Source organism: Vulpes vulpes, chromosome 8, assembly GCF_048418805.1.
Source record: "Vulpes vulpes isolate BD-2025 chromosome 8, VulVul3, whole genome shotgun sequence".
Taxonomy (NCBI): domain Eukaryota; kingdom Metazoa; phylum Chordata; class Mammalia; order Carnivora; family Canidae; genus Vulpes; species Vulpes vulpes.
Genome location: NC_132787.1, coordinates 78130940 through 78141791, shown reverse-complemented (window position 1 = coordinate 78141791; position 10852 = coordinate 78130940). Strand labels below are relative to the sequence as shown.

The 10852-nt window shown below is 58.4% G+C and overlaps 1 protein-coding gene across 1 annotated transcript; it reads left to right on the top strand.

Moving 5' to 3' along the window:
- The first annotated feature begins 398 nt into the window (after positions 1 to 398).
- PKDCC (protein kinase domain containing, cytoplasmic) lies at positions 399 to 10517 on the top strand. The gene is made up of 7 exons (XM_025994695.2): positions 399 to 1248; positions 5496 to 5618; positions 6269 to 6540; positions 7168 to 7247; positions 7502 to 7609; positions 9150 to 9323; positions 9544 to 10517. Exons 1-7 carry the CDS (start codon positions 583 to 585, stop codon positions 9627 to 9629), a joined length of 1509 nt encoding a protein of 502 aa, XP_025850480.2. The 5' UTR covers positions 399 to 582; the 3' UTR covers positions 9630 to 10517.
- The last annotated feature ends 335 nt before the right edge of the window (positions 10518 to 10852 follow it).

The window sequence follows — 10852 nt, the reverse complement described above, 5'->3', positions numbered from 1 at the left end:
CCGCCCGCCCCGTTATCCGCCTCCGGGTCCCGTTATCCGGCGGCCGCGGCCCCGTTAGCCGCCCCCGCGCCGGGCCCGCAGCCCCCCCCCCCCCCCCCCCCGCGGCCCGAGCCCGGGGCCCGCGGGCTGGGCAGGGCCGGAGCCGCCTCCGCGCCGCTTCCCAGGCCCGGACGGCCGCGGGAGGAGGTCCCGCTGTCAGTCAGCGGGGAAGGCCGGGCCGGGCGGCCGGAGGGGGCGGCGCCGGGGACGGGCTCGGGCCGGGAGCGGGGAGGCGGGGGCGGGGGCGGGGGCGGGGGCGGGGGCGGAGGCGGCGGGGCGGGGGCGGCTCCGGCCTTATAAGCGGCGGGGGCAGGGCGGGAGGGAGGCAAGTGTCAGGCCGATGCGCGGCCCGCGAGGGGCCGGGGCCGGGGCCGGGGTCGGGGCGGCCGGGGCCATGCGCGCGGACTGGGCCGGGGGCCGGCGCGGCGCAGAGCGGAGCCGCCTCGGAGCCTGAGCCTCCCGGGCCGGGCCGGGGCGGGGGCCGGGGCCGGGGCCGGGGCCGCGCGGGGCCGGCGGGGAGGGGGGAGGGGAGCGGAGCGAGCGATGCGGCGCCGGCGGGCGGCGGTGGCCGCGGGCTTCTGCGCCTCCTTCCTGCTGGGCTCCGTCCTCAACGTGCTCTTCGCCCCGGGGTCGGAGCCTCCGCGGCCGGGCCAGTCCCCCGGGCCGTCGCCAGCCCCGGGCCCGGGCCGTCGCGGGGGCCGCGGGGAACTGGCCCGGCAGATCCGGGCGCGCTACGAGGAGGTGCAGCGCTATTCCCGCGGGGGCCCGGGCCCCGGGGCCGGCCGGCCGGAGCGGCGGCGCCTGATGGACCTGGCTCCGGGCGGGCCCGGCCTGCAGCGCCCCCGGCCCCCGCGGGCCCGGCCCCCGCCCGACGGCGCCCCGAGCTGGCCCCCGGCTCCCGGCCCGGGCCCCCCCGGCCCCCCCGGCCCCCCCGGCTCCCCGGGCTCGGGCCCGCGCCTGGGCTGCGCCGCGCTCCGCAACGTGTCCGGCGCCCAGTACGTGGGCTCAGGCTACACCAAGGCCGTGTACCGGGTCCGCCTGCCCGGCGGCGCCGCCGTGGCGCTCAAGGCGGTGGACTTCAGCGGCCACGATCTGGGCAGCTGCGTGCGCGAGTTCGGGGCCCGGCGGGGCTGCTACCGGCTGGCGGCCCACAAGCTGCTCAAGGAGATGGTGCTGCTGGAGCGGCTGCGGCATCCCAACGTGCTGCAGGTACGACGGTCGGGCGAGGGGGTGAGGGTGCAGCCGGCGCGCCCGGGCCGGTCACCGGGGCTCGGGCTGGAAGGGAAGGCTCGGCCGGGAGATGAAGAAGCGGAGCCCCGGTGACCGTGTCCGGGTTAAGCTAGGGCCGAAGCCCGACCGTGGCCGCTTCCCACCACACCGCCCTGCCTGCCCCTCGCTCCTGAGTGGGCGTCTCTTAGGGAGGCACTCCTGGGTCTCTAACCGCCCCCCCCCCCCCCCCCCCCCCCGCCATAGCCTTTGAAGACAGAGGCCAAGGCAGAGAGCGTCCCAAAACTCGCGGTAGGGGCTGCGAGGCTGTTAGGACTTAGGACCCTGCTTCCGGCTGGAGCTAGGGTGCGAAGCACCAGGGAATGTCCCCAAGCCAAGACACAGAGGCCATCCCTGAGTCAGGATTCCAGCCGCGGTGATAGGGCCCCCTTTCTTGGTGGAATGTGAACCCCACTTCTCTCAACGTCCAGTGGCTTGTCTGGCTTTGAAGATGGGACAGGACAGCAACCGGGTAGGGAAGGGCTAGAAAGAGACCCTGTATCAGGCTTGATTCCCAGAGAATATCTCCACCTCCTACCCCACCCAGAAGCCACTGGAAGGGCTGGAGGGAATTGGGCCAGAAAATGCACAGCCCTTCCCAGAAGTAACCCCGCCATTCCCCAGGCCTCAAAGTCGGCCCTTGAATCACTGAGGAAGCCTGAAGGTCTTAGCTCAGTGCTCAGGGGACAGGTTACGGGCCTGAGTGGCTCAGTGTCACATTATCAGAGCAGATGTGCTCAGTGGCTGGAAGACTGAAAAGGCCAGATGCCTAGGTTCCTACTAAATGGGACTCTGTCTCTCCTGTTCACTGGGGAGCAGAGGGGAGAGATGAGACCCGACTTTGTCGCCTCCGGGCTAGACTAAGAGAGTGGGCCTCTCATAGCCCCAGCACTGCCCTAACACACCCACTTCCTCCTCTCCCCCAGCTCCCTGTCCTTGAGTCGGCCTTAGGATTAGACAGACTGTTCCTTTGCACATGTCTGAGCAAACTGAGGGGAATCCCTGACTGGTCTTGGCCCACTGAACAGAGGGTGTGTGCACACTTCCCAGGAGAGGACCCTTGCCTACACCTTCTACCTCCCAGCCCACTCAGATTAACCTTTCTGCACCCAGCAGAACTCAGAAATCTAGGAGTCCCTCCCTCCTTTTGTAAGGACTAAGGTAGACTCCAAGCCTGGGTGGCTATTGCAGAATAAGAGAGATAGGCCAGAGAGCTATTTATATTCCTCCTGGCTCCAGGTCTCCCAGGCCACCCCACTCTGACCAGACACTAGTGACCAGGTCCCAGGCCCTGAACTGGTTGCAGGAGGCTGGGCATAGCCAACAGTTGTGGGTGGTTATGCCTGGTTGCTTAGCTGACACTGTGTGCTTGGTGCTTCAGGGAGTGAGCGACTGGTTACGTGGCCATTCTAACTGGGAGGATCTTGTTCTCTTTGCTTCCCAGGGGCTCTTGGGAACTTTTTGGCAACCCTGGGGTGTCAGCCAGATTCTGAGGCAGTGAAGAAGCAGGTCATTAAGTGTTGGCTTAGGATTCCCCCCGCCCCTCTTAGGACAGGTTGAGGTTTTGATGGGCTTTTCTGTCTCTTAAGGAATTTCTCCCTCCCTGACTTACCACACCCAAGCTTCCTGACCACCATCTACTTAACTGCCCCCACAAGTATCACAGAATGGTCCTCCACTTTCATGTCAGGCCCCCTGCCCAAGTCTGAAGGCACAAAATATATATATATATATATATATATATATATATATATATATATATATATATGTGTGTGTGTGTGTGTGTGCGCGCGCGCGCATGTGTAAAAACAACTGAATAGATTTCACCCATTCCCTCACTAGACCAAGACTGGGTCTAATATTGCTGTGTGACTCCTACAGAGTTGGGGACTAGGATAGTTGCCCTAGGACACAAGTGTTATAAGGTGGGGAGAGTCCCGGTCCTTTCCACCTGGGGAAAGGTAACAAGTTACCATCACAGAGAAGAAAGGGTCCCTTAGTATGAGTTTAGGAACTGCTTTGGGGGTGATTTCCCCAACTTATCCCCCACTGCCAGTCAGTGCTTTCTGGCTTCTTCAGCATTGCCACCTCTGCAGCCAGGGAAGCCTGCTCTGGGTGGGGTCTTCTTGTTCAGGAGGCTTCAGTGAGGGTACTCAGGGAACTAGAAATAATGTTTTAACCTCTTCATCATTTAAAATTTCAAAACCATTTGACTGCTGAACTGTGGAAGAGCCAAAGAATATTTTCTTTGAGTTCTGGCTCCCCCAGGCCACCTGAGGTCCAGTCCCCCTCTCTGGCAGCCCCACAGTTGGTTTTGTGGGTTCTAATAGAAAATGCCCAGGTAGTATGTCCCACCGTGCACCTCCCAGCACTTTCTCCGGTGTCTGGGGGCTGCCTGGGCGAAATCTCTCTCTCTTTCTTCCATCACCCCTCACACACACACAAACACACACACTCCTCACGTGATAGATGCCTCTATAGCCCAGGGTCAAAGGGCAAAAGGGTCTTCCCTCCCCCCTACCTCCATAGTTCCAGGATCTCAGGCCTCAGATGGGGCCCCAGGCCTGCTTGGGCGCAGATTCTGGCCCTGCTAGAGTATATTTCTTCTCCCAAACGAACAAAAGATGCGACTGAAATGCTCAGCCTCACTCTTCCTGGGGGGGGTTAATGGTGTCTTTTTATTTTTTCCTGAGGGGTGTTGATTAATACCTCGTTAACAGCGCATTTAACGACCTCCGGGTGTTTAATAACCTTCAGAAGTTTCCCACAAAGGCTCAGACTCTGGGCAAGAAAATGAGAACCAGGCCCCAGGGCTGCTCCCCTTACCTTCCCCCCCACCCCCGCCCCACTGGGGTCTGGGGCCTCCCTGGGCTGATGCAAGGTGGGGGAGCAGAGAAAGGAGAAAGAAGAGGGTGCCCAGGACTGTCCCGTGGTCTCCCAGTTCGCAGCTCTAGTGATTTAATGGTGGCCAGTGGCCCCGAGCCGCGCCTTCTCTCATGCCAGCAGGGCTGGTGCAGCTGGCTCCGGGAAGGGGGAGCTAGAAGGGCACTCTTGGGACAAAACAGGACATGTGACAGCCTGGAGTGGACCTGGGAGGGGTGTAAATGATGGTAAGAGAGGTGACAGTATGCAGGGACATCTAGCCTATGGGCTTGGCTCCCCCTTGTGCCGCAACACCTCCCCCCCAGCCCCTACGTTGTGCAGCTCTCCCCTCTCTATACTGTGGCCTGGACAACTCAGCCTTTGTGTTCCTACCCCACAGGGTGCTGGTTGTTTTGAGCAGCATCTGACCCCTACCGATGTGCAGTGTGGTGGGAGAGGCTGGAGGAAGTGGGGCTCTCTGTCGACTCTGGTTTAGGTGTTAATGACAAGGTCAGGCTGTGCTTCCGAGAAGTCCCTGACTAGCTGAGCTGTATCAAGCCCACCCTCAGGTGCTATGGAGTGGACAGACCCCCAAAGAACCAATCTTCCCCAGAAACCATTCCTTACTACTACTCCCATCGCTGGCTGTGACCTCCCCCTACCCCCCACAAGGATGTGCCCCTTAGATATTTTGTTCTTGTTACCAGTCCTGAGGGAGCTTGTTTTTCCTCCCACAAGACCAGAGCTGAGAAACCATGAAGTTGCCAGAAAGTAAAAATGATAAGAAATAGAAGACTGGAGCAGGGGAGGAGGTGTAATACCCATTTGCTGGCTTGTTGATTAACAAATGGTATTCTTAGAAAGAACCAAACTGTGGAATCCAAGTGACGTAAATTTGAATCCAAGCTCCTGCATTTATTAGCTGTGCAACATTAGGCAAGTAACTTAACTTCTCTGAATTAAGTTCCTCACCTGTAAACTGGAGATTAATAATAGTACCTACTATGTCTGTGTAAGGTTATTGTAAGAATCAAGTTACGCATGTTAAACATTTAGCACAGTGCCTGGCACATGGCTGACACGTGGTGTCCAGACCTGCCCATTTACCTGAGCAGCAGGAGGTAAGAGGCTGATTGCACCAGCAGGAGCTCGGGCTGTAGGCTTCCCAGGCAATGCTGCTGTTCTCTTCTGGCCTGAGCTGAAGCAACAGCCCCGAGATGGGGGAGCAGGGGGCGGTAGTACAGAGGGAGGGGGCATCTGACAGCCCGGCCCTTCCCTGTCCCCACCCCTACCTTGTGACCTAATGACCCGCCCCGTGCCTCCCCCAGCTCTATGGCTACTGCTACCAGGACAGCGAGGACATCCCGGACACCCTGACCACCATCACAGAGCTGGGTGCCCCTGTGGAGATGATCCAGCTGCTGCAGACTTCCTGGGAGGACCGATTCCGAGTGAGCAGGGAGGAGGGCCCAGGGAGCAGGGGAGAGGGCCGGGCCCTGGGCTCCTTGCTGGCATGGTTTTCCCTTAGAAGGCCAGCCCTCCAGAGCAGCTTGGACTCCTCCTCAGTCCAAAAAAAAAAGAGGGAACGATGGAGCAAAACTGACTCGGCCATCAGCCAAAGGGTTAAAAAAAGAAGGAAGATGTAGAGGATTCTGACGTTTTTTTGTGCTCCTGCTCCCCTTAGACACACACACACACACACACACACACACGCCCATAGCCTGGCTGAAAGAGGGCCAGTGTCCCAGGACTAGAAAAGACCTTGAGGTCATCTTGACCCTCACTCTATATCAACACACTGAACTAAAACCATACTCAAGATGCAACTTCAGGGAGGAGCTTCGTGATCCCCACACTTCCGTGCTGCCTATTTCCTCTGACTCCGTGTGCTTTTCAGGGTCAGGCTAGCCCAGGGTTAATAGAAAATCACTGGCTTGCTCTGGAAGGCATTTAGTAAGCCCCTGGGCCTTTAAGAGGAAAGCCAACCCCCACCCCACCCCCAGGGCAAGTCCAGAACCCAAAGGGACAAGCCCTGGAGTTCCCCCCCCCCAACCCCCTCTCAGGAGAGAAGCATATGAGCAACCCTGTGTGTGCTCCTCAGATCTGCCTGAGCCTGGGCCGGCTCCTTCACCACCTGGCCCACTCCCCACTGGGCTCAGTCACTCTGCTGGACTTCCGCCCCCGACAGTTTGTGCTGGTGGATGGGGAGCTGAAGGTGACAGATCTGGATGACGCGCGTGTGGAGGAGACACCGTGTACAAGCAGCACAGACTGCATACTGGAGTTTCCGGCCAGGAACTTCACCCTGCCCTGCTCAGCCCAGGGCTGGTGTGAGGGCATGAATGAGAAGCGCAACCTCTACAATGCCTACAGGTGACCTCCACCCCCCACCCGGGAAGGCCGGGGAGGGAGAGTGGGCCCAGGAGGGCATGGCAAGAAGAGAGCCAACAGGGGGTCCAGGAGGCCAGCCAGGGTGGGGAGACTCAGCCTTGACCAATGAAGCAGCAGGGGTGGGGAAACCCTTCCACCCACTCAAGAAGGGAACATTCAGGCTCCTAATGATGAGGCTAAAAATAGTAGGCTCCAGGGAGAATCTGGGTTGGGGGGTGGCAGCTGGAGGCTTCTTAAAATAGTGTCAGATTCAGAGCCGAGGGCTGGTGGGACTGGCACTACCTCTTCCTCCCTTGGTCCTTCACCTCTGGAAGCTCCTCACTGGGCCCAGGCTCTGGGGCTGCTCTGACAGCGATCAGCTCAGGGAATGACGTGGGACTGGATGGTGGGGAGGTTCTGGGGATGGATGGCAAAACAGACCTCACACTGCAGTTAAGGTGTGGCCTTAGCATGTGCCCAGATCCCTACCCTGGTTCTGATCCCTATCTGGGTGGTAGGCCTGAGGGGTCAGGCTCCCTGGCCAGATTAGGGTTCTGTCCCAGATCAGGGCAGATGAAGGGTATGTCCCCAAGGCTGTACCACTGAGCCCCTGGTTTCTCTCTGGCCCAGGTTTTTCTTCACATACCTCCTGCCCCACAGTGCCCCACCCTCACTACGGCCTCTGCTGGACAGCATTGTTAACGCCACAGGTGAGCTCTCCAGGACCCATCTGCTTCTCATCACCCTGCCCCTCCCCCAGCAGGCATGGGGATGAGAATGACCCAGGACAACACATCCGGAAACAATCATTTCCCAAAGTGGCATTCTGTGGCAAACCCCCTTCCCTGTCCACTGGTCATCTGGGCACAGGCTCCAGAGGAAGAGAGGGAGAGGCAGCTGGTGGCCTACCTCGGGGAGGAGTAGGAGCCCACGTGCCCTCTCATAGCCACGCTGCACTCTACAGGAGAGCTCGCCTGGGGAGTAGATGAGACTCTGGCCCAGCTGGAGAAAGTGCTGCACCTGTACCGGAGTGGGCAGTATCTGCGGAACACCTCAGCAGGCAGCAGAGCTGGTGAGTGGCTCTGACGGGGCTCAGGGGCTGGGGAGGTGGGGAACAGGCGGGTGGGTGATCCCCTTCATGGGCTAAGTGGCCCATCCTCCTAAGGCACACCTGAAGGACCACTGACTCTTTAGCCTTTACTTGGAGGTCCTCTTTCTGGCTGAGACAGAATAACTAATTCTCCCTTGACTTAGGAGAAGGGGAGGCACTGACGCCCCTTCTCTGGGGGCTCCAGACCCCACTATGTATTGACTGCATGATTTTGAGCATATTACCTACACCTTAAGCCTCACTTTTCTCATCTGTGAATTGGGTTTAGTATTATCTGCCCCCCAAAATGCTTATGGAGATTAAATGCCAGGTGAAGTGTGTGCAAGCAATTAACCTGGTTCCCATCACACAGCTGGAGTACGATGTATGTTTGCTTCTCTTGCCTTCCTCTACCCTTCTGGGGCTAGAAGGGAGGTTGGCCATACCTGGGCCTCCACATCGAAACCAGTCAAGAAGCCTGAGAGCAGGGGGAGAATTCTAGCCACTGCTGTAGTCCCTCTGCTGAGGCCCTGGGGTTTATCATGGTTGCCAGGGAGGCCAGGGGTGGGCAGCCTCTGTATTCAAGGAGCTCTGGCCAGTCTTAGGGGTGGGGGAGCCCTCGTTAGCCCTGTAAATAAAGTTTAACGAGGTGAACAATGGCTGGCTCTGTCCCTGAGGACGCCGTTTATGGGGCTATAAATCACAGCCAGCCCTGGACTTTGGTCTAGTCCCTGGTAGAAGAAGGAGGCAGGAGGGCGGGGTGGCCAGAGGCCCAGGGCTTCTGCATTATCTGTCCCGGGCTGGGGCTCCCCAGGCAGCAGGAAGGACTCAGGTGAACAGGCGGCCTGCAGCTAAGCAGCTTCCTGATTGAGGAGCTTTCAGAGCATCCGGGGGCTCTTTCTGTGTAATGGGAAGATTTTTCCTCCAGCCTCCTCTCCAAACACTCGAGTTGTGGATTCCCAAATGGTAATTTTTGTGTTTCACATTCATTTGCATTCCTCTTCAGAAATCTTAACTGCCCACTCCCTTAAGAGCTTGCCTAATCTCTCTCCCTAAGGCCAGGAGGAAGTGGGACCAAGGGGTGCTCCAAACTCTTGCCGATCAAAATGTGGTCAGCAGACCAGCAACACCCAAGGCTCCTTAGAAATGCCCACTCCCATGCCCCACCCTAGACCTTCTAAATCGGGATCTGAATTTTAACAAGATTCCCTGGAGATTCACAGGCACACTGAAGTCTGTGTGTGTGTTTATCCCACTACGTGCCCACGTCACGTACTGTCTGAACACACTGTGCGTCCTTAGATTTGGGAGCTGTATGTCTCCCAGAAACTAAGTGTGAACTTTGCCTTTACTGAATGGTCAGCCCAGTCCGCAGTGGTAGCTGCCTTCATCTCCACGCTAGGGCAACTGGGCTGGATTTCAGCTTTCAGCTAGGAAATGAGTCTTAGCCCCTTTCAGAAAGTGGCCCCAGCCCTCATGCCTGGAAACAGAGCTCTCATTTGAACTCCATCACCAAACGCAGAGTACCAGCGCCTCCCAGACAGGACCATCCCCCAGGAAGACTACCGCTGCTGGCCATCCTACCACCACGGAGGCTGCCTCCTCTCGGTGTTCAACCTGGCTGAGGCCGTGGACGTCTGTGAGAGCCATGCCCAGTGCCAGGCCTTTGTGGTCACCAACCAGACCACCTGGACAGGTGAGCCGGTGGGAAAGGACATGCTGAGGGAGGTGACTGGAGTTCCCTGGAAGAGATTAACAGATAGTGGTCCCCCATCAGGAGCCAGCTTTGATGAGAAGATAAGAAGGCTGAGAGGATGAGAGCCAAGTATCTGTGTCCTCTGGGCAGTCACATTAGGGAGAGTGGCCCCACCTCCAGGGAGAGATCTAGTCCTGTTCCCTCTCACCTCCACCTCCAGGTCGGCAGCTGGTATTTTTCAAGACAGGATGGAGCCACGTGGTCCCTGATCCCAACAAGACTACATACGTGAGGGCCTCCGGCTGACCTGTCTGAGGGCTCTGCTGACAGCGGACCAGCCCCACCAGCTGGGCTTGTCTGTGGAGGGAGGGAGTGACTTGCACCAGCAGCACCGCATGTCACCCAGAAACCCCTGCAGACAAGGCTGACATCCCAGACAGTGAGGTGACCAGGACAACGTGCAATAATGCCAAATGTTAAAATGTGAGTTACCGGTCTAGGTATGGGACTGCTGGCCCCAGGGCCAGGAATCACAGTGGGGTGGGGGGCAGGGGCTGACTGCCCCTCCAACCCTCTGGGCTGCCAGCAAGGCTCAGGCTGGTGTCCCCACTGGGGGTCTGCCCCTTGCTGGGACAATTCTGTGGGCAGCCCCATCACTGTGTTCACAGTGTGAGAATGTAGCCAGAGCCCCTGCTGCTGCTGCTGCATGTCACGATCGGGTAGGGGCTGCGTGGGGACAATCGATCATGGAGGGTTCTCTCAGCTGAGTTCCAGATAGAAGACTTGACGGGGATACCCTGGGATGTGGGGGATTCTGTACCCGGGGAGGCTACCTCTGGCCACCCAACTGGGCCCCCCACCCCGGGCCAGTGCAGGGGCAGGGACAGAGGAGCCCACAAGGTATGAGCCAAGACATGGGGTCAAGGAGCAGGTTGCAGTTTGAGCCAGGACCTGGGGTGGGGGTGGGGCCGGGGCCTTTTCTGCCTCATTTGCTTTCAGTGAAAGCCGCAAAGCAGCCAAAACCAGCCTCTCCCCCCTCCTGGAGTTTGTATATCCAGAAGCTTTTGTACTTCTTGTTCATTAAATGTTTATTTTTGTAAAAAAAAAAAAAAAAAATCAATCAATTAATAAATGACGTTTCATGGCAAGGACTCTTCCCAAGCCACAGTTTCTTGGGCTGACTTACGTCCTCAATTAATGTCTTTGGTGTTTGTTTGGGGAAGTGAGGGCAGGAGGTCATGGGTGGTGACCTTGAGAGGAGTGAAATCTGGGCCACCTGGGTGGCTCAGTGGTTGAGCGTCTGTCTTTGGCTCAGGGTGTGATCCTGGAGTCCCAGGATCGAGTCCGCATTGGGCTCCCTGTAGGGAGCCTGCTTCTCCCTCTGCGTATGTCTCTGCCTCTCTCTCTGTATGTCATGAATAAAAAGAGGAGTGAAATCTGAAGTTGGCAAAATGTGTTTCCAGGCCCTGCTCCCATGGTGCCCACTTCCCTCCATGGCCCTCCATATCCATGTCTGGACAAAAGACACG